We start from the raw sequence: 24,021 nt of genomic DNA on the forward strand, positions 1-24,021 counted from the left end.
CCCCACCAGACTGAGCTCCTTGGCATCTGAATCTGTTTTCTATCTTTCTGTTTCCAACAGCCAGCCCAGTGCCTGGCTCAGAACAAGCATCCAAAGAATGAATGAATGAATGATATAAAACAGACTTGGGTAAGTTGGTTGAACTAGGTTATAGTATGTCTATATTTTTTATAAGATTTGATTTAGGTAGCTCAGTTGGTAAAAAAAAAAAAAAAAAAAAATCCACCTGCAATGCAGGAGACCCAGGTTCGATCCTTGGGTTGGGAGGATCCCCCGGAGAAGGAAATGGCAACCCACTCTGGTATTCTTGTCTGAGAAATCTCATGGTCAGGAACCTGGCAGGCTACAGTCCATGGGGTTGCAAAGAGTTGGACATGACTTAGTGATTAAAACACAAAAGATAGTGTGTGAAGAATGCATCTACCCAGTTAGCCAGACACATGATGGCAAGTTTGCCAGCAGCAAATTGCAAAATACCTGAAACTGCAGGATTGCTGAGTGATCTGGAACTGAATTTGCACCAGTTCTTGGTTGGACTAGAAAAACAAAAAGAAATCCCTGAAACAGTATTTCTGTGAGACTCAAGGGCTATTGTGTTGAGTTCACTGAACCGTAGCAGGTGCAGTTACCACAATAGCTTTCTGTGGAGCTGGGAGCCAGGCTGGCGCATGGGCAGGTGGCTGTATGGCAGAAAGACTGGGGGAGGGGTGTTGGACGCCGAGGAAGTTGCAGGTGATAGTTAATATTCTGACACTATACTATGGTTGCCCTAGAATTGCACTGCCTGCATATGAATCTTGCCCTACTTTTATTAGCTGTGGCAACTCACATAATTCCCTTTTTGTCTTTCCATTTATAGACTAGAAGTCTAGTTTACCTACTCTAGAGTACCAATCTCTTGAGGTTTTAATGAAGATTAAATGAGATCACAGTTTCTAAAATAGGTGCTCAATAAATGTCAACTATTATATCAATTTACAGGTTGTGAAAAGGCAAATGAGAAGGTCTCTGAAGTTAGAGGCCATGCCCATCTTACAATTGTGTCTCTATCACCTGGCACATCAATATAAGTTGTTTAGCAAATGTTTGTTGAATTCGTAAATGAGAATGGTCAAGCAGTTTTTCAGAGCTCTCTTAGTATGGTGGCTTTCTCTAGGATGTGACTCTCCGACAAAGCTGTTCAGTTTAACTTCACGGTACCAGGGCTCTGAGTTTGCACAGCATGTTTTGTGCCACTCGGAACTACACCAGAGATGGGCAGGAGTCACAGCATCACTGGGTCTCCTGTTAGGAAAGGGGCTGGTGCCACATCAACATCTGAGTCCCCAAAGACAATGCCAGCAGTACATCTGGAAGTGAAGTTTCTCTCTGAACATTTATTCCACAGTCATAGAAACTGAAGATGGAAAAGACCTGAGGACATCTAGTCCATCCATGTGATTGTACAAGAAAAGTGGCTGGAGCAAAACAGCCTGTTCACTTCATGCTCACAAGACAGCATTTCAGTCCTTCCTGGAGTGGAGCGATTGCACACACATTAAAGTGAAGACACAATGCAAACACTCTTTACAAACCTTAAGAAAATACTTATAGGTACGTTATTTTCAGAAAACAGGAACTAAAAGAATAAGGGCATCCTGGATTAGATGGACATGGGTGGGTGAAGAATAACTAAATGCTGCAGAGTGAAGTGGTTTTGATGACTAGAAAGCAATCCCTTCTGAGGACTGGATGAATTTTCTGGTTTGCTTATCAAAAATATGAGTGGGGAGGAAGAGAGGCTCTGTCATTTTTTTTTCCCCTTCAGTCTTTATCCATACCAAGGAAGGGCTCACTAGCCCCAAGGCTCTAACAGACCCAGCATCAGCACTGAGAAGTCTGTTGCCCAGATGGCATAGCTCTGTCCTGCTTGGCAGCTGCTCCACTTACCACTTATCTGGTGGGCATGGAAGCAGCAACTCCTGAATAAAGCTTGTGCAACAAGATCCGTGGATAATGGAGAGTTGCCCCCAGGCATGTTAAAGACTTCACCCGATTGGGTCCCTGTGGGTGCCTCACTTGTCTGGCCCAGACATTTCTTCCAACATGTCTTCAGTTGTTGGAGGCATTCCCCTGCTCCTCCACCTTGGGCATCCAAACTCTAGAGCCCTTGTTTTCATTATTTACATGAACCAGTAGCCCCGTCTGTCGCAACTCACCCAGTCCTGTTCATTATATGCTTCCTGGGCCAGGAATTCCCCCTTGTATACAGGGTCGGGTGTGTGACAGTGGGCCTGTCGTGTTCCTGGTTTCCCAACATCAGACCTTGGAAAAAATAGATCTGACCTCATGAAACAGGACCCACAGTAGGGGCAAGTTAGAATCCCCTGCCTCTTTCTTCTTCACCAGAAAACTACCCTCCACCTGAAAACTTCTGATCTTTGTGTTTCTTGAGCCTGAGGGGAGCTGAGAGAATATAGGTGGAGCAGAACAAGGAAGGAAGGATTTCAGAGGACCCACCATTTCATGAAATCTTTTTACAAAATACAACACACTTTCACAAATTGCAAAACACTGTTCAATTACTACTGATAAAAATAATCATTGCTACTTAACATGAAGACTGCTTCATTTCACCACAAGCAACTATTCTTTGTTTTTCTTTGTTCCAGAACATGGAGGCAATTCAAGCAATGCTGACAACAGTAAGCCTGCTTTCAGCCCCTGTAGCTTCTGGCCGCATCCTGGCTGCAGTTTTGGCCACATAGTTCATCAGGAGATATTTGAGAAGCCATGCCCTGGTCATCTACTTTGTGGATGGGCAGGGTGGTCTGGCATGTTATCACCACTGCTCAGAATGCCTCAGGAGAGAAGCTTAAGGTAAACCTGATATACAAAAATTCAAACTTACAAAACAGATACATTAAGGGATAATTAATTGCATTACAAAAGGATTCTTTACAAAAGAATTCACCTCTGGGTTCCTTTAAGTAGCCAGCTTCTCAAGTAGTCAGAATCTAAGCTGAGTTATAAAAGTGTCCACGTACGTTAGGAGCATGGCTGTTACGTGAGTTGAGGTACACCTGTACGTCAGCCTTCTGGGCTGTGTAGAGGTTAGCAGTGCAGAGCATGGTGGCAGAGTCTTGAGAGCATCCTTAGCTGTTGCAGGTGGGATTGGATGGCTAAGGGGCATAGTCTTTCAAAGGCAGCTGCAAACCTGCTTCTGGGTCTGGGGTGAGAACATGGGAAGATGGGCATTTCAAGACAGAGTTGTCCTTTCTGTTTCCAGGGCTCACTGTCCCCTCGTTGTTGAATGGTTTCATCTGTGTGGTTGATTAAGTCTAACATTAGAAGAACCCTCCCTCATCAGACTGTCTAAGCCTATATCCACCCAGGGGTTTCTCAGACAACTAACTAATTGCTTATCTTACTTGCAGCTTGAAGTGTTATCTTTCCCTGGGGTCCTGGGCAGCTCTTAGTGGGAATTCAGGGATTGCGTCCAAAAGTAGGGGAAGAAATTTTGCATTTAAGGAGCTTTTGCAATGATCTGCAACTTACAGAACATAGTGCTTGGCACAGTGGTAAGTCACTGTAGGCCTCAAATTGATTGGGATGGAGCAAAGATGATAAGCAACTGAGAAAATAAAGCAAGTAATTGATAGACAAGAAAGTCTAGTCTGACATGGTGCCCTGGGGTGAGAATGGCTGTATGGACAGTGAATTGGCCATACAGGTGTGTGCTGAAGACTTTTAAGAAAAGCTCATAAAAGTTTCTTTTCAATTCTCCCCATGCTTGGAACAGCCAAACTTCTAGAACAGTGTTTCTTGAAGAGTCATTTTTAGACCACATGTCAGTCACGTGGGGGTGCCAGTAACAGGAGGTTTCTGAGCCTACATCCACCCCCCTTCCCACCCCATCCTTCGGGGATGAGCCCTGGCAGTCAGCACCCTGATGAGGTGCTAGGGGATTGAGAATTGTTGTTCTATAGTGTCCATACTCCTTTCCTGTTCTGCATGTCCAAGCCTTTGTACACTGGGAAAGGGATGCCTAGGCACAGGGGAAACTGCTTACTCATAGCAACCATTAGATAGGGTTTGGGGGAAAACCAGAGGGACCAATGCCTGTTCAGTTTCTTACAGATGAGCGAGTATGAGGCTGCAAGACTGACTTGGTAGGGATCCATACAGATATGAAAAGCACAGGGCACATTCCCGAATGCTTAAGCTTGTGATGTACACAGGCTTGAGGTTCATCTCTGGGAGTCCTACAGCTAAGACATAGGTGACTGCTGATCTGAGAACAGCCTAGTACATGGCTTGCAGAACATCTCCATTAATTAACCCACAGTACCAGCTCACATGTCCTGTGCAGGCAGTTAGCAGGAATATCCCAGTCTCATCCTAAGGTCACATCTTTGCCTTGCTTTTCTCTCTCTTTGCTTTATAAAAGGCACACACTATAGTGTAGATGCTTAGTTAGAAGTAAAGCCCTATTCATTCCTTAGCAAACTTCCTTTTTTGTTGTTCAAAAAGCATGGTGTACATTTTAATGCCTCTTCTGTCTGTCTTCTTCCTGTTCACTGCATCTCTGTCCCCTTTCATAGGGGCATGTAAACATGTTCCTACCCAATGTTAGGATGGTGTCAGAGATCCAGGACCCTTTTAAAACCATGGCTCTGGCCTGATCCAATCAGTCATCAGCCTGCTGTGATATGAGTGAGTTCAGCTGACTTTTCTAAGTACCCACCTCCCCATCCCAAGTGTCTCTAGCTCTTCCCTGGCTCCCCATTCAGACTGTGGGGACACATCTAGACTGGGGAGCTATAGCAAAAGTCACAGCCCTGAATAACCCTGCTCTATACTAAGATTTGGAGAAGGGAAAGGGTACCCACTCCAGTATTCTGGCCTAGAGAATTCCATGGACTATATAGTCCATGGATTCGCAAAGAGTCGGACACGACTGAACGGCTTTCACTTTCATATACTAAGATTAAAACCAACAACCCAAGAAGACACAGATATGGTTAACACTTTTATCTCTGATAGTTGATAGTGCACAGAAAGGGCTAAAAACCAGAATTAGTAATGTGGCACCTGGTGAAAAGGTTAACAGGAGCTGGGGTTGTCTGGTTTTTCACAGATCCCTCACATGGCGTTACTCCTGACTAAGATTCCTGCTCTGAAAAACATACCTACCCAGGAGACCTAGAATGAGCTTGAGAAGACTGGCCACTGCTTTGCAGGTAGGGGGAGAGCACACTTGACCTCTAAGAAGACCCAAACCTCAGCTTCCCCCCACCTTGGTCAATAGTTACAAAAGAGCATTACAAAGTGTCTCAAGGGCTCAGAGGAAGGCCAGGAAGTGAGAGAGGGGAGCAGCGTGGCCACTCAGGGCTCACAAGTTCGATTTGTCCTTTGATACTCTTCCAGCTCCGTTTTCCTGCTCATGGCCAGCTGCAGCTCCTGGCGGATCACCTGAATCTGCCTCTCCAGCTCTGAGAGCTCTTGGATCACTGAGTTCCGAGCCCTGCTGTGGGAGTCTGCTTTCCCATTGGTGGTCAGCGAGGCAGGGAGCTCTCTTCTCCTCGGAGGGAGAGGAATGTCCTGGTGGGTCCGGACGCCCAGCTGGTTTGGTCCACCCTCATCATTAAAGATGTACTTTCGTCGATTGTCATGGCTCAGGTTGGAAGTATTCCACACGGTGAGGTGACGGGGCCCCACACTGGACCTAGGAAACCAAGAGACACTTTAGATTGAACTTCTTTAGATTCACTTTAGCTCTGCCCATCTTTCAGCCACTTCCTTGTGAATAATACAGAGCTGGATATGCAGATAGAGCTGGAGTCACAAAGCCACGGACAGACTACCTGCTGGAGCATCAGGGGGACAAAAGGAGTCCTTTTCAACTGAAGTTCAGCTTCTCAACAAGTCTCATGCTGCCCTGATGCTGGAATGGGTGTATCACCTGGGGGGCTGACGAATCAGGGTATGGCATGTTCTTTTATGAAGAACCTTAGATGCTTTTCTATTCTCTTCCTGCCAGTGAAGCTCAGAAAGCCACACTGCATTGAAACAGTCTATGGCTATAAAGATGATGCTTTGGTAGATGTGAAATTCTGTTTATTCAGCTGTTTGACTCTAAGCATGGTCCTGCTAGTAGACACTCTAATATGATTCATCCTTAGTCCCATAGGACAACCCTGATGTTTACTAGTTGAGTTTGAGGAGAATAAAAGCATACAAGCTGCAGGTTTCAGCAAACAGTGTCCCATTATAGAGATGACATTGTGAGCTGAGAATGACAGCTGAGATTTGAAGCTTAATAAAAAAAAAAATACCCAAGAAATCCTCAAATTCTTGCTGGGATAATGAAAGTCAAAGAGAAATACATTTGCAATCCTCTTTCAGGCTCCTCTTAAACCAACTACCGCCACCCCTGAGATGGCTGTAGACAGCAAAAGAGCTATTGATGGCCAGGTTCAGGAGGAAGGGGTCTGGTTTCTGAAATACACTGACAGCCAGATGCAGTGAGAAGAGTTTCTTGTTACAAGAACAGATTAGAGCCTTAAGCACATGACTGCTGTTTTCTTCCAGCCTTGTTGAAGGAGGCGAAGGAGGAGGATTATGATCACTTTTGCAATCTGCTGCTGCTGCTAAGTCGCTTCAGTTGTGTCCGACTCTGTGCGACCCCATAGACGGCAGCCCACCAGGCTCCGCTGTCCCTGGGATTCTCCAGGCAAGAACACTGGAGTGGGTTGCCATTTCCTTCTCTAATGCATGAAAGTGAAAAGTGAAAGTGAAGTGGCTCAGTCGTGTCCGACTCTTAGCGACCCCATGGACTGCAGCCTACCAGGCTCCTCTGTCCATGGGATTTTCCAGGCAAGAGTACTGGAGTGGGGTGCCAGTGCCTTCTCCATTTGCAATCTACCACAGGACAAAATAAAACAGAAACACTGTATTAAGTCCTTGTATCCTTGTTCTCATCCATGTAACTGAATCAAGACTTTATTCCTGGACTCTTACTAAGGAAAAGGAGAAGGGAGGACCTGCAGTGGAAGGGGAAAAGGGAGAGATAAATGTTGATTCAGTTACATGGACAAGAACAAAAACACAAGGACTTACCAGGGTGATCCTGTTTCATTTTGCCCTGTGGAAGATTGTGAAAGTAGTCATAATCCTTTCTTCTTCCTTTCATCCATATCCCTCTGTAATGTAACTTCACAGCTCATCCTTATCAAGGAGGGTTCAAGGGGAAAGTCTGTTTTCTCTTCCCCTTGAATTTGGCCTGGTCTCATACTTGTCCTGGCCAATAGAAAGTGGCAGAAATGGCAGGTGGCAGTTCTAAGCTTCGCAAACTTTCACTGCCTCTCTCAGAACCCTGCTGCTTCAGTGGAACGAGTCCAGGCTGGTCTGCTGGGTGATAACAGACCATCAGAGTGAGTCCCCAGACTCCCTGGTTGACCAGCTGAGGCCATCCTAGACCAGCCAGCTCTGTTTCTCCCTCCTTCCCCCCAAGCTGGCTATAGGCAAAGGAGCAAGTGTGGCCACGATCAGCCAAGTTTGGCCCAGACTGCACAGACTGCACAGCTGACCCATAGATTCATAAGCAACTCACTATTGTTTAAACCATTATAAGTTGAGCTAATTTCTCTCACAGCAAAAATTGGTGATATATGCCCCCAGCCATTAAAACACACAAACACCTTCTAAGCCAATCTGTAGTTCTTTAACATTTCTCACATCTTAAGTCTCATATATAAGGACAGGGGGCACCATAACAGAGTTTTCCTGTGTCCTGGGCTGGGTACAACTTTTATAATGAGCCCACTCACAGCTCCACTGACTTTATTCCAGGTCAGAGGTATGGTTATAATTTTCCTCCTAGCCTTATGTTTCCCTTTCTTTCTTCAATTTTTTTCCTATTGAATTTGAATAATTTCAAAACAATCTTGTTTGTGGTATGTATTATTGCATATATGGTTTATGATTTGTATATCTTGAGGTGAGAGGAAGAGAAAAGAGGAGGTATATTGGAAATCCAGTGGAGTGAAGGACAGACCAAAATTACACAAAATAACATGCTGAATAAACTAAGGACTGTGTGTGTGTGTGTGTGTGTGTGTGTATAGTCTTTTGCAATATCTACTTTTTTCTTCTGCTTTAAGTAAAAAAGGAGCAATATCTATTCATGCCATGGCTCCCAAATTTCTCCAGGCCTTTCCTCAAACCCATGTGTTAGTAATTCATTCATTTATCTATTATGGTATTTACTCAATCAATGTGGAACATAGAAGAGGAATGTAAAGTTGTACCAGATAAAGATATTTGCACAGATACTCTTGCAGAAAAAAAGAGAGAGAAAAAGTTTTTGAGCCAAGAGACCTAACTCTAGGATTATGGGATGATTCATAGTGGGGAAAACCTAGGAGTTACACATTAACACATTTTCCTAGAATGCCAGGCAACCTCAGAAATCAAGCAAATAGAAATAGCCAGTCTGGTTTTCTCCAGAGCTTTGTGTATATATCTGGGAACATAATATAGAATAATAAGCAAAAATTGGACTCCGTGATAGGTGATAGGCGGAAGCATCATCAGTGCTCTGATTCTGACATGTGGCTCTGAGCCATTTATGAATGCAAGGTGGTAGATACTGAATGTCAGATGTGGTGTCTAACTGGAAGAAATGAATGTGTTATATTGTTAGCCTCTACAGTGTTTCAGTTGTAGTTTGTAAGCTTTCCTGAGCGTTAGAGTGTAAAGTGACTAGTGAGTTGAGTGAATTTAACACTAAAAAGTTTTCACAGGGCAGTTTTATACCTTTGAGGTTCAATACTCCACTAGACCATTCAGAAGAGACGTGACATCAGTGGGCCCCCAAACACTCACTGCATTTGAAAGGTTACAAGTGGGTGTTGGGTTGTAGGGAGATGGCATAGGAAATATGGGCCCAATAAACCATGAGGACATGTTGTCTTAGCTCCTTCTCAAAATAAGGGATTTCAGAAGGGAATCTACAAAAAAAAAAAATGGATATGTTGAGAGAAAGACACATTTGATTCTGAATTTAGGCAAGAGAGATGTGAATAGGAGTCATATCACAGTTGGAAATGGGATCACTGGTAGCTTCCTGTTTCTATTATGGTCAGAGAACAAATGCTTTGTTATTGTGAGATGGTGTCTTTGCTGCTATGTCTTCTTGTGTTCCTCTCTGGTTAAACATTTATGTTAAAAATAATTATAGAAAAAAATATATGCAACACATAGAAAAAAATATACATAACACGACCTAGAACAGATATGACCTGATTAGCCTGCAGTTTGTTGCTGATGGGGCCACAGTCTGATACAGGAAGACCACAGACCATGCTGGGAGGAGGGTGTGCTCACTGCCTGGAAAGAGAGGCTGTAAGAGATAGCTGAAATGATTCTGACAAGCTCCATGCAAATTGCAGAGAAGGGGACTCCAGCAGTCCCTGAGGAGATACAGATAATGAAAAAGAATCATGTTTTCCACTCCCTTTTCCTTGTCCATTGCAAATGAGAAGTGTGAGTGTCAGATTTCAAATTACCCAGAAAGCTAAGGTAATCCTCAGCTTGAAGCTGAGGATCTGCTGTAGATGACAGAGTTGCTTGGAGGTAATGCTGTGAACAGAGCCTGTGGACATAAGAAAACACCAAGAGGCAGCAAGAAACAGAGGCCAGCCAGGTACCAGACCCAAATACTTCTGACATCTCTAGCCACCATGAATGAGGCTACAGTTTTCCACAGGCTGGATGTGGGGAAGGTGCAGAGTTTCAATTTCCACATGTCAATTATGCATTTAATGCCTGTTACTTCCTATTAATGAGATGTTCTTTTCTGGGGAGTTTGCAGTAACAGTGCCAGGAAATGGATTAAGCAGAACATGTCTGTTGCATATTTCAAATATTCCTGTGAGTGCTGGAAAGGAGTCGGGAGTGGAAACATGCCAAAAGGGCAATATTGCATGAAATTAATTGCCTGAGGTACTTATGAATTTACTCTTACGTGTATTTGGTACACAATAAAATAGCTAAAGTAGCTTTGTTTGGGGGGCTTTAGATGTATTATTTAATTCTTAGAGTCTCTAGAAAGTAGGTACTCTATCTCATTTTTACAAATGAGAAAATTGGGGTACAGAGAGGTTAAATAAATGACTTGCCCAGGACCACACATAGTATAAGTATAGGAGTCAGGATTTGGAGCCAGATACTTGACCCTAGGGGGCTTCCTAGGTGGCACTAGTGGTAAAGAACCCACCTGCCACTGCAGGAGACATAAGAGACTCAGGTTCGATCCCTGAGTCGGGAAGGTCCCCTGGAGGAGGGCATGGCAACCCACTCCAGTATTTTTGCCTGGAGAATCCCATGGACAGAGAAACCTGGTGGCCTACAGTTCTAGGGTCACACGGAGTCAGACATGACTGGAAGACTTGGCATGCGTGCACACTTAGGCCTAGAGATTGCACTGGCACTTTTTTCACAACATCTATTGCCTCTCCTGCATTTCAGTGTCTATCTACGTACAGATATTTTTTTGGTCTGTTCTATTTCTAGAGGAAAACAATAGAATGGGAAAGGCTAGAGATCTCTTCAAGAAGATTAGAGATACCAAGGGAACATTTCATGCAAAGATGGGCACAATAAAGGACAGAAATGGTATGGGCCTAACAGAAGCAGAAGATATTGAGAAGAGGTGGCAAGAATACACAGAAGAACTATGCAAAAAAGATCTTCATGACCCAGATACCATGATGGTGCAATCACTCACCTAGAGCCAGATATCCTGGAATGTGAAGTCAAGTGGGTCTTAGGAAGCATCACTACAAACAAAGCTAGTGGAGGTGATGGAATTCCAGTTGAGCTATTTCGAATCCTAAAAGATGATGTTGTGAAAGTGCTGCACTCAATATGCCAGCAAATTTGGAAAACTCAGCAGTGGCCACAGGACTGGAAAAGGGCAGTTTTCATTCCAATCCCAAAGAAAGGCAATGCCAAAGAATGCTCAAACTACCGCATAATTGCACTCATCTCACACACTAGCAAAGTAACGCTCAAAATTCTCCAAGCCAGGCTTCAGCAATACATGAACCGTGAACTTCCAGATGTTCAAGCTGGATTTAGAAAAGGCAGAGGAACCAGAGATCAAATTGCCAACATCCACTGGATCATTGAAAAAGCAAGAGAGTTCCAGAAAAACATCTATTTCTGCTTTATTGACTATACCAAAGCCTTTGACTGTGTGGATCACAACAAACTGTGGAAAATTCTGAAAGATGGGAATACCAGATCACCTGACCTACCTCCTGAGAAATCTGTATGCAAGTCAAGAAATGACAGTTAGAACTGGACATGGAACAACAAACTGGTTCCAAATAGGGAAAGGAATAGGTCAAGGCTGTATATTGTCACCCTGCTTATTTAACTTATATGCAGAGTACATCATGAGAAATGTTGGGCTGGATGAAGCACAAGCTGGAATCAAGATTGCTGGGAGAAATATCAATAACCTCAGATATGCAGATGACACCACCCTTATGGCAGAAAGTGAAGAGGAATTAAAGAGCCCCTTGATGAAAGTGAAAGAGGAGAGTGGAAAAAGTTGGCTTAAAGCTCAACATTCAGAAAACTAAGATCATGGCATCTGGTCCCATCACTTCATGGGAAATAGATGGGGAAACAGTGGAAATAGTGACAGACTTTATTTTTCTGGGCTCCAAAATCACTGCTGATGGTGACTGCAGCCATGAAATTAAAAGATGCTTGCTCCTTGGAAGAAAAGTTATGACCAACCTAGACAGCATATTAAAAAGCAGAGACATTAGTTCGCCAACAAAGGTCCGTCTAGTCAAAGCTATGGTTTTTCCAGTAGTCATGTATGGATGTGAGAGCTGGACTATAAAGAAAGCTGAGCACTGAAGAATTGATGCTCTTGAACTGTGGTGTTGCATAAGAAGCTTGAGAGTCTCTTGGACAGCAAGGAGATCCAACCAGTCCATCCTAAAGGAAATCAGTCCTGAATATTCATTGGAAGGACTGATGCTGAAGCTGAAACTCCAATACTTTGGCCACCTGATGCGAAGAACTGACTCATTTGAAAAGACCCTGATGCTGAGAAAGATTGAAGTTGGGAGGAGAAGGGGATGACAGAGGATGAAATGGTTGGATGGCATCACCAATTCAATGGACATGAGTCTGAGTAAACTCTGGGAGTTGATGATGGACAGGGAGGCCTGGCGTGCTACATTCCATGGGGTTGCAAAGAGTTGGACAGGACTGAGTGACTGGAATGAACTGAAGTGATTTCTATTTGAAACAACAATTTTTAGAAACAACATATAAGTTGTTTCTCAACAACTTAGTCCTGATTTGATTTGAATTATTGTACATAATTTCCCTCTTGAGCACGGGGTCTTAGTTGCATCTTTAAGCTTTTAACAAGCATAAATGACACCTGGAACTGGCCTCTTCTTACCTCTTTTCCACACGTTTAGTCTTGAAACGCTGTTGCTTTTCCTCTACAAATGATGTGTTTAGTGCTCTGTGTAATCTCTGATGGAAAGAACAGATTCACACATAGAGATTGTTAGAAACACAGAACTGGGGCACAAAGCACCCCCTGAGATTTAATCTCTTTGCTACAAACCTTGGCCTCTTTAAACAAATTACCATTGATGGCAGAAAAAAGATCAATATTCAGTCCCAAATCTCAAGAGAAAACGAATTCTAAGATAGTATTCTACCTGGAAGAAAATAATTTGATGGGAAACTTAGAAATACTCTGAGTTGTAAAAAGGTCTGTGATATAAAGAAAAGTTGGGACTTTCCTGGTGTGTCAGTGCCTATGACTCCTCACTTCCAACTCAGGGGATCTGAGTTCAATCCCTGGTCAGAGAACTAGATCCCACATGCTGCAACTAAGAGCTCACACACTGCCACTTAAGATTCAGTGCAGCCAAATAAATAAATAAACGGAGAGTTATCATAACTGGGCTTCCCTGGTGGCTCAGATGGTAAAGAATCTGCCTGTAATGAGGGAGACTTGGGTTCGACCCCTGGGTCAGGAAGATTGCCTGAAGAAGGGAATGGCTACCCGCTCCAGTATTCTTGCCTGGAGAGTCCCAAGGACAGAGGAGCCTGGTGGGATCGCAAAGAGTTGGACATGACTAAGTGACTAACACACTATCATAACTAACATGTGGCAGAGGACTTAGTACAATTGCTAAAGGTGAGTCAAAACAAAGAAGGTAAGAACGCCTTAGAATTAAACTAATCACGCTGATTTATCATGCAGAGGATCAATTGTCTGCAGAGTCTTCTTAGGAGACCAAATACATCCTAGGATAAAAGTAGGAAGAACAGGGTTCACATGTAATCAACCCAATGATAGTGACCTATATAGAAAAAAAGCTCTGTGTTAAAGAAGAGAGCAGCATAACAGATGCAGGGGGCAGAGGTGGCAGAACTGGCAGCCTCACTGCTGAGAAGCAGTGACAGTGTGCTGGGAGGCATGGGGGAGCCCGGCCGGGAGGTCAGGTTGGCTCCTCTGGCCTCGCCCCTCCCTGCACTCAGGGGGAAACTGCTGTCTTTGCTAGAGCCCCTTCATCAGTACTTCCCCGGTAGCTCAGCTGGTAAAGAATCAGCCTGCAATACAGGAGGCCCTGGTTTGATTCCTGGGTCAGGAAGATCTGTTGGAGAAGGGATAGGCTACCTAATCCAGTATTCTTGGGCTTCCCTGGTGGCTCAGCTGGAAAAAAATTAGCCTGCAATGCAGGAGACCTGGGTTCCATCCCTGGGTTGGGAAGATCCCTTAGAGAAGGCAAAGGCTACCCATTCCAGTATTCTGGCCTGTAGAATTCCATGGACTGTATAGTCTATGGGCTCACAAAGAGTTGGATACGACTGAGTGACTTTCACTTTCACTTCATCAGTAAGAAGCCTTCTGAGTATATTTCAGCTCTCAATGCCTGTTTCCATCAGGTGAGATATACAAAGGAGTGAGCTTGAATGACTGTCTGCCTGACAGTTTCAGTTCTTCCTGCTGGTGAGTGCATAGGTGTCTGGATAACACGAAGGAGCTTTGATCTAGAGCTTGGCCATGACGTCAGTGGACTTCTAAGCTCTGGACCATTGAAATGCAGCAAGAGCAGGGAGCCGAGCGTTCATCTGAAGGGAAACAGGGGACTTCAAGATCATTTAGTGGGTTTCAGTTTTGGCAAGAAAGACTCTGAAGGAAACAAATCTTTCACACCATCTCTTCAGTCTGTCACTAAGTGAAATCATGTTAAAAACATGCCATTGCGATCTCAAAACCACGTGCATCTGAACACGTCCTATGTTTTCCTGTGATAAGCTAAGAGAAATAATGGATATTGCTCCTAAGGCATTTACAGTCTATTTAGCCTATTCTATTAGATCCTACTGGACACAATTTGAAAATGGATTTAACAGTTTTATTTTAAAAAGTCAATATTTCCAAAATGCTGGAAATTATATTTCTTGCAACTAACTGCTTACAACAAAACATTTAAACAACAACAACAAGGCTGTTGCTTCCACACTGAGCAACAGTGGAGGGTTATATGGAAGGAAAGGGCATTATGGGACAGCTTAATTTAAGGGGCAAGTGCATTAATGGGATAGAGGGAGTTCCATCTTGTATACTAAGAGTGTCTACACCACCTGGTTCTCTTGATAACCTGTCACTTGTCACTCTGACTTGAGGCCCTGGATTTTCCCATTATTGGGAATTCTGACGCTTAAGAATACTGGAGGGAGATGCCTGGTGGCACTCACCTGACTGGTGTGGAGCCAGTATTGCAGCCTAGATTTGTTCTTGATGCGTGGCAGCAGCAGCCTGTACACCATGTGCTCACCAATGGTGGTCAGGATGGACAGACCAAATCCAATGCACAGCAGCATGAAGAGTCCAGAGAAGTGTTTGATGCCCATCTGCAACGTCTGTGGCAGAACAGGAAAGGAAAGGTCACGAATGGGAGGCTGCACCTGGTCCCGTGCTCGTCCACTCTTGGACGCACATCGTTTTCTGCTGGACCCAAGGAAAGCTGGAGACCGTTCCTCTGTGTGCTCTGCAGGTGTCACTATACTACACTGCAAAGGGGATCCAGCCAGGACTGAGGGCTGCTGCACGGCACAATTCCTGCGGGTGCTACTCACATACAGTGCTACTGTTTGAATGGTTCCTGGAGTCATGAAGAGGCCCTGTGTCTAGACCACGCTATGGTGTCAAAAGGGACACTGAGAGATAGAGGTAGAGACTGAAAATTGAAACAATTTAGTATACTAAAACATCAAAAAGTTATCAAGAAAAGAATCTCTCCCAGGGACAGAGAGTGAGTTAGATTTAAGGGGAAAAGATGATGAGCGCAATAAAAATTTTCATTTAGATCTGACAGAAACATGGATAGGATATCATCTAGTTCAATGTCCTCATTTTAAAGATGAGGAACTTGGGACCAGAAAAGTGAAGGAAGTTGAGCCAGGTCACAAAATTAGACAGCCACAGAGGAGAAAAAGAAGGGACCTACTTGTTGATTGCTTACTATTTTTTTTGTGTGTGTGTGTGCTTAGATAGCTATTATAACTACAATTTATAGTTGAGGAAACTAAAGTCCTTGCAGTTTTTAAGTGACAAAGCTGGCCTATAAGTCAATGTTTGTTTAGCTCCAAAGTTCAGTTTCTTTCTACTCTATAACAAGAGAGCAACAGCAACTATAAAAACAATCACTTTAACACCTGTGACAGGCTAAAGGATTTACAGGCAGTCTCTACAAAATTCGTATTCAGTCACTGACATTGATGACCAATCAATCCAGGAGAAAGACATTTGATTTGTTGAGTGTCTACTATGTGCCAGGAAGTCTCCCAAGTACCAGGGGGTGGAGCTAGGAGGGTTATGTCCTTGCCTTCAATCAGCTCAAGTCTAGGGAGAAAGCAAACATTTATACCCCATGATACATTGATTTATACTTCCCAGGTTTTGCAGAGAAGCTGGCTCATGAGATAAGACTTAAAATGAGACAGGTAGAATGTGGAGGCTGGGTGGGAAAGTGGCACTCCAAGCTGAGGGCAGCAGAAATAAAGAATGTGACAAAAACACGAACCTCCAGCACACTGATCTGCGGGCTTGTGAAACGGATGGCTGTGCTCAGGGGTCGGGTGCAGAGGCCCTGCATCCTGAGGGAGGAACAGGCCAGCCCTAGGCAAGGCTAGATTAAGCACCTTACCCAAGATCATACAAGCCAATGCTAAGGACCCCGAGTGTCATCCCTTTGCTGGAGGCTTTTGGTCATTATCATCATTAATAATTATTTAGCATTTAACACGTGGAAGGCGCAGTTCTGAGCACTTTATCAATGTAGCAACTTGCTTAATTTTCCCAGCGACCTATGAGGGAGGTACTATCTCCATTTTACAGATGAGGAAACTTAGGAACAAGAGTTAAATAACTCATCCAAAGTCACATAGCTGGTAAAGGTCAGGGGGGTTCACACCCAGGCAGGCAGTCTGACTCCAGAGCCTACACTCTTAACCACATCATTTCACTGACATGAGTGATCCGCCCATCCTCTTGAAGGAGTTTTCCTTTCTTTCATTCTCCTCTCCTCTACCCCTAGTCCTGGAGAAGCAGGCAGTCAGGATGGCTCAGGCATGGCTAGACCTCCCGGTATGCCAGGAAGTTTATGTGGGGGACCAGGCTCAGGCAGAGCTTGGAGATTTCAAGCTTTGGGGGAGGCCGGGCCATGGGATCTCTTTTCCTCCATGATACTACTTTTGGCAGTGGCTCTGGACCAAAGATGTGTGTTAGGATCCCTGGAGAAGGAAAGACTAGCGGTGAGCAGGGGCATAGAGCATGCCCCAGGTCCCCGAGACTGGGGCACTGAGAATGAAAGAAGCCCAGCCTGAAGGAACGGGAGTGCTGGTGTAGGGAAGGTGAGCAGTTTATCAGGCCTGAGGGGTACTCAGCTACTAGAGCTTTTCCCGGGACATCTCTGTACATGTGATGACCAACCTGACCTCCAGAAAGTATATACAAATGTGTTTGAAAATAGCCCTCAGCCTGGACCTGTAGTAATGTGTACCGGATACAGCTATTACAGAAGGATTCAATGAGTTACTACTGCTGTGGATGAAGAACACACTGGGCAAATTCATTTGGGACTTGAACAGCATTGAACACTCAGCAAAAGACTGAACAGACTGGTGCTGCTTCTTATAAAGTGCTGCCAAGATGAAGAAGAAAAATGCAACTTACAGTGAATCATCTTGCTTTTAAACCTTGGTGATCCCCTCTGTTATCTTGTGCATAACAATAATTAGTCTCATTTTCCTCTTATTATGCCAATAACAAATAGGCTGTATTCAGTTTATTTTACACACTTCTTTCTTTAAATTTCCATTGTTTACACCCACATACTAATAGACTTATAGAAGCAGTTGCTGTTGTTTTTTCTTAAATTAGACCTCTGTGTGCCAGACACCATACATGCATATTATGATCTGATAATAGTATTGTAAGTTAAGTATTTTTATCCCCATTTCACATCAAGGAAACTGAGGTTCATTAACTACCATACCCAATGTAATACAAGCTAAAAACTAGGAGGCCAGGCTATGGATCCAGGATTGTCTGATGCTAAAGCCTGAGCTACCTTGAAGCAAATACCCTTCAGAAGCATCTATTGCTGTCTAAACTGGTACTGTCTATTCCCTGTTACAACTTGCAAAATATTTTATTCAAAACTCACCCTCTGGATTGCAAAACCCCTATAATTTGCCTTTGGGCACCAGTGAAAAACGCTTAAACTGTGTCTGAGCCTGACTGATAAGATGTACTGCTGCAGTTGTAATTCAGCTGTTCTTCTCCTAGGACCACTCTGCTTCAATGTGCTATGCATTAAATATATGCATTTGTCCCACATTAACAAGTGAAATCTTTTTGTCTGATAGAGTGGAACTTGCTCAACTTGACATTTATCCTTGGTCAGAGGAAGAAGAAGAGGAGCAATGAATATTCAATGTCAAATCTTTAAAATAAATTTAAGTGATGCAGACAAAATAATGATTACTGTTGCAAGTGACATGGATAGAAGCATCATATTCAGAAATGCAATCACAGCCCGGTCTCACATTGTCGAGAGCTGTATAAGTGAAAGCAAAGAAACGTGAGTGGAATTTTTTTTTCTTTATCCCGGTGCTTCATCTGCAGCTTCATTTGATAGCTCACAGCCACACACTTCTAGAGTCTCAAGAGCCAAGGAGGGAAGGCTGTCTCAGGAGTTGCTGCTGCTAAGTCACTTCAGTCGTGTCCAACTCTGTGTGACCCCATAGATGGCAGCCCACCAGGCCCTGCCGTCCCTGGGATTCTCCAGGCAAGAACACTGGAGTGGGTTGCCATTTTCTTCTCCAAGGCATGAAAGTGGAAAGTGAAAGGGAAGTCGCTCAGTCATGTCCGACTCTTCATGACTCCATGGACTGCAGCCTACCAGGCTCCTCCATCCATGGGATTTTCCAGGCTAGAGTACTGGAGTGGGGCAAATATCAGGCATTTATGGCTTCACTCAGTCCTTCACAGGCTCATTCTAGCCCATCCAGTCTCTCTCAGTTACCTCTTTAATCAATAAGTAACCACTCAAAAAATCGCCTTGCTTGCTTATTTTATTTTGCTAAATGTTATTTATAGTGTTATATTTCTTTAACATTTTATTTTATTGTTCGTTTACATTAACATATTCATTGCATTGTGGAGGGCAAGCATACTCTGTATTATGCATGCATGAATACCCACTGATTAAGCATTAAAGAACTGGTGTTTTAAATGGTTCATATTATGTAGAAATCATTGGTGGATTGTCATATATAGCAATCCATGCATTGTACATTAGATATTAAACACTAACAAATGTCTAAGTATGTTTTAATTAAATTTAGGGAAGCTGGTTGGGCTTTTTGGATAAGGTGGGAATGTTTTATTTATTCGTTTTGTCTCATACAAGATAATGGAAAAGCCTCTCACCATCTGGAAATCTACCAGCCAACGTATTTCTAGGTACAGACTAGATTCAGATAAAGGGTGATGCCACTATCAAAGATTCTGAGTGGTCTCTGTCTAGATCATTAGTGCTTCCGGTGACATAGAGGCCAAGACCACCAATTCTGTTGCTGGTAAACCCTCCTCTGCCTCTTGCTCGGTTGTGGGCCCTTGAAACATCTGACAGATGGTTAGGTGACTGACTAGGTTCTGAAAACTCCAGCAAGAAATGAAGATAAACTATTTGAGTCATCATTTGCCTCAGATGTTACTGGTTAAATCCTATAATCTAAGCCTCCCTAGCCCCCAGTCCAAGTCTTCTAACATACAGCAGCTATCCAATTTCTCTGCTCCTTTAAAGAGTCTGTACTCATTGTTTTCAATTCCTCTCCTCCCATTCTCTTTTGGACCCACTCCACTCAGGCTTTCAATCCCTGGCTTAGGATCCTGTCAAAACCAACAATGGCCATCAAATCCAAGAGTCAGTTTTCAACTTATTCATGTATCAGCTTGGAAACTTATTTCATCCTCTTTGATGTTTTTCTTCACTGTTTTGAGGAATCCTCTCTCCTTGTACTATATCAGTCTTGTCTGCTGGTTCCTCCCCATCCTTCTGACCTTAAATATTAGCAGAACTTCAGTTCTTTAGTTACATTCACTTTCTTATCCACACCATGTCTTTAAATACCATCTATTTACCAATGACTTCCAAATTTATATCATTCCCAACTCCTGACTCAGCCTGTCTACTTGGATATCTAATAGAATCTCAAAATGACACATCAAAATAAACTTCTAATTTTCCTTCTGAAATCTTCTCTTCACACAGTCTGTCCCATCTTAATAAATCTCCATCCTTGCAATTTCTCAGGCTAAATAGCATAGATTCCTCCCTTTCTCTAGCATCCTGTACTTAGCATGTCTGCAAATATGGTGGATGCTGTCTGCAAAGTATGTCCAGGATCTGATGACTTCTTACCACCTCCACCAACCACCCTGGTCCAAGTCACCATCATCTCTCACCTAGATCACAGAAATAGCTTCCAAATTGTTCCCTGACCCCTTCAGTCTGTCTTCTGCAAGGCAGCCAGGATAACTCAAAATACGTTACTCCTGTGCTCAGTGCCCAGTGATGATGTTTGGCCTCAACCAGAGTACCTGTCAGAGCCCTTACAAAGGCCCACAGGACCTTACATGACTTAGTCCCACACCTCTAGCTTCACATTCTTCTTCTCACACTTGTTCACTCTGCTCACAGCTTGGGCTTCCTCACTTCCCTTAAATCCATCCGGCTGTTCCTGCTTGAGGCTCTTCATTTTCTATTCTCTCTGCCTTGTAAATTCTTCCACCAGGAACCAGCAACGCTCCTTCGCTTACTCTCTGTGGGTCTCTGCTCAGACATTAATTATCAGTGAAATCTGCTTTAACTACTGTGGTTAAAAAGGCAAATCTTTCTATGGCTGAAAAATATTCCATTGTATGTACATACCACATTTAGTTTATCCATTCATCTGCTTATAATCAGTAGATTAGAGTTCATCAGGAGCTGGGGCTAGAGGAAAATGGGGAGTTATGCTCAGTAGTTACAGAGTTTCTCTTTGGGATGATGAAAGACATTTTGGAAACATGTAGTGGTAATGATTGCACAACACTGTAAATTTAATTAATGGCATTGAACTGTACACTTAAAAAATGGTTAAAATGGCAAATTGTTTTTACCATGATTTAAACAATTAAAAAAAAAAAAGACAAATCCTATCCTCTCCCTCTTTTCCTGTGAAAGTTGTTCATTTGTGTCTGATGCTTTGTGACCCCATGGACTGTATAATCCATGGAAGTCTCCAGGGCAGAATACTGGAGTGGGTAGACTGTCCCTCTCTAGCAGATCTTCCCAACCCAGGAATCGAACTAGGGTCTCTTGCATTACAAGTGGATTCTTTACTGGCTGAGCTATCAGGGAAGCCTCTTCTCATGGACTCAATCTCTTCTCCTTACCTTGTTTTATTTTGTCCCTGACATAACACATATTTAGTGTCTATTTCCCTCAAGGAGAATGTAAGCTCCAATAAACCAGGAATTTTGCTCATTTGTCTAGTGCATATCCTGGTTGCCTAGAACACTGCCTAACATTTATAAGGTTCTCAAAAAGTGTTTTTTGGAATAAGTGGATGAAAGCATATGAAACCTAGAATATTTGTATAATATAAATTGATATATATATTTCCACCCTCCAAAAGTCTTATAAATCTCAAGAGATTTTTGGAATAATTCTGTGATGGAGAAAGAGATTGATATTCTTAATTAATAGATGAGAAAGAGGCTCAGAGAACTTGGAAAACTTGCCATCCTGACTTTCTAATGCCAGTGTTCATCAATCTGGGGGCCTATTGTGGGAGTTGGGAGGAAAAGCATATTAACAATTAATAAAGTAAAAAATTGGAGATTTTTTACACAGTAAAATTTCAACTGGCTTCTGCAGGAAATGTGTTGGCTTTATTTGCTTAGGATCCTTTCCCTGGGGAATGGCCCTTCCCTACTTCACGTGGTTTTGGAGTGTCTACCAACCACAGACTCCCCACTCCTTGTTTTTTTTTTTTTCCCTCACTCCTTGTTAACAGGAGGCCAAGCACAGGACCCAAGGTAAGCCAGTTTACATCTGAAGCAGAGGCACTTGGCTTGGAAAGTAATTGAAGCCATCATTTCCAGTGTCTTCAGTATCATAAAGCTCCTCTAGCTCTGAGGTGTCAACATAACCTCTTTTGAGAGAGAGACTTTATTTCTCTTGCAGAACACTGAAATGAATGGGTGAGCCCCTTCTAGGAAAATTTCTCTGACAGGGTACAGCTCTGCCTTTCTATGCATGTCTCTAGAGGCTTGGTATGGAGAAGGCAATGGCACCCCACTCCAGTACTCTTGCCTGGAAAATCCCATGGACGGAGGAGCCTGGAAGGCTGCAGTCCATGGGGTCGCAAGAGTCGGACACGACTGAGTGACTTCACTTTCACTTTTCACTTTCATGCATTGGAGAAGGAAATGGCAACCCACTCCAGTGTTCTTGCCTGGAGAATCCCAGGGACGGGGGAGCCTGGTGGGCTGCTGTCTATGGGGTCACACAGAGTTGGACACGACTGAAATGACTTAGCAGCAGCAGCAGCAGCAGCAGCAGAGGCTTGGTATACAGTAAGTGCTAATAAATGTTTAATTAAGGAAGTACATACCTGAAAAATAACTTAGTTACAATTACTCTCAAGGATTCCAGTACCTATTAAGTACTTTCCCCCAGAGCACTAGGGCTAAAAGAACCAGGAGAAATCATTTTCTTTTTCAGTGATCTGGTGTGTTAAAACTTTGTATATACAAATTTGCTCTCTGAGTCTGTAAAGTCAAATCCTGGTTTGAAAGTAATTTTTTTCTTTAATTAGAGAGCTGAAATAGGGAAGGAACAACAGTTTTAGTGAGAGGTAAAGCTCCAGTACTTTGGCTACCTGATGCAAAGAGCTGACTCATTGGAAAAGACCCTGATGCTGGGAAAGATTGGGGGCAAAAGAAGGGGGAGACAGAGCATAAAATGGTTGGATGACATCCCTGACTCAATGGACATGAGTTTGAGCAAACTCCAGAAGATGGTGAAGGACAGGGAAGCCCAGCATGCTGCAGTCCATGGGGTTGCAAAGAGCTGGACACAACTTAGTGACTGAATAACAACGACAAAGAAAAAAAAAAAGGCAGGTTGTGGAGCCTATAAAATATGGCTAATTCCTAAATTCTTGGAAGCAGGATGGGGAGGAAGCAAATGCTGTTTCTAATTTTGAAGACCTGATTTCCTTTTCATTTTTTTTGCCACCCCAATATTTTGCCCAGAAGAGCAGTAGCTCAATAAAATTTGGCAGACTAATTGTGTCTATACATATAGCCCTTTATCCAGGCAGGAGGAGGGGGACAGAAGATGGAGGCCTGCATCTGCATGAGGTGAGGGCTCCAGAGGCACCAAGGAGAGCTACCAGAGGAGAGAGTTTCCCTGGGTGAAGACAATAGGGCAAGACTGGGCGATGTAATAATTGGGGATTTCTAAAAAACTTGTAACAACAATCATGAAAAGGTAGGAAGAAGGTATTCACTCACAGAATCTGCAACTTTCTCATCAATGAATACAGCCTGAAAGATCATTTAACATGAAACAAAACAGGAGATGATTTGCAAAATCCAGGGAGACACTACATGAGTGAAGTTATTAATAACAGTGCTCACACATATGGATGAGAAAATAATCTAGATGGACAGTAAAATCAGGGTCTGCAGGAACTTCTCATTGCATCCCTCATCCTGGGGGATGTGGCACCTCTATCTCCTCTAACTTGGAATCTGCTTAATGACTGCTCAACATGGCGCTGCCCAGGTTGCTGAGGACACGTCCCCTTTCTGTCCTTGGTACTCCCAGAGCTCTGGCCCCTTCTAGGTTTGGGCAACCATCTTTTACCCTTGGACCTGGTGCTCAGTGTGCTAAATTAGCTCCATTGTGCAGTCTTTTGAAAAGTCGTAATGTATTAATAAAATGACTCAGAAAAATATTTCTAAAAATTAATTTTGAGGCAATGAACATTATCATTTTCCTATATAAACAATTATCTTCAGTTCTTCATTGTCTCTTCCAAACTATGACCATTTGCATATATATTTTCCAGAGCTATAAACTGTTATATGTTAATAATTATGCTTTTTAAAAAGCTTAATCTGAAAATATATTGATTTATAGTTATTTATTAACTTCAATGGCTTTATATTAGCAACCATTATTTTATCATAATTCACTTTATCCCCAAATTGTCAAATATTTAATATTGTTTAGTGTATATACATATATATAACAAATATTGCTGCAATAAAAACATCTTTTACATAGAGCACTTTAAAAATCACTTTTGATTCTTTCTTTGAGATATATATTGCAATGGATGGGATTACCAGGTTAG

General features: G+C 43.0%; 1 protein-coding gene and 1 long non-coding RNA gene across 4 annotated transcripts in view; one reads left to right on the forward strand and one right to left on the reverse strand.

Annotated features, from left to right (window-relative positions):
- LOC147367680 (uncharacterized) lies at positions 1 to 12,460 on the forward strand. Of its 2 annotated transcripts, none has more exons than XR_015132001.1 (4): positions 1 to 129; positions 1,388 to 1,593; positions 2,652 to 2,859; positions 10,558 to 12,460. It is a non-coding gene; the product is annotated as an uncharacterized LOC147367680 (long non-coding RNA). The 2 variants fall into 2 exon arrangements; XR_015132000.1 differs by lacking the exons at positions 1 to 129; positions 10,558 to 12,460 and adding exons at positions 5,120 to 5,222; positions 5,410 to 5,649 and having other exon boundaries at positions 1,318 to 1,593.
- GRIN3A (glutamate ionotropic receptor NMDA type subunit 3A) overlaps positions 4,999 to 24,021 on the reverse strand; it is a 205,755-nt gene continuing 186,732 nt past the window's right edge. For both annotated transcript variants that reach the window (XM_086315751.1, XM_086315750.1), the window contains 3 exons: positions 14,797 to 14,961; positions 12,476 to 12,552; positions 4,999 to 5,707 (listed from right to left, as the gene is read on the reverse strand). In XM_086315751.1, the coding sequence (XP_086171877.1) occupies positions 5,368 to 5,707; positions 12,476 to 12,552; positions 14,797 to 14,961 (582 nt within the window). In that variant the 3' untranslated portion in view covers positions 4,999 to 5,367. The remainder of the gene's footprint in view (positions 5,708 to 12,475; positions 12,553 to 14,796; positions 14,962 to 24,021) is intronic.

Source organism: Bos grunniens, chromosome 8 (assembly GCF_055505025.1).
Source record: "Bos grunniens cultivar Pamir isolate PY7600 chromosome 8, Bosgru_T2T1.0, whole genome shotgun sequence".
Classification (NCBI taxonomy): Eukaryota; Metazoa; Chordata; class Mammalia; order Artiodactyla; family Bovidae; genus Bos; species Bos grunniens.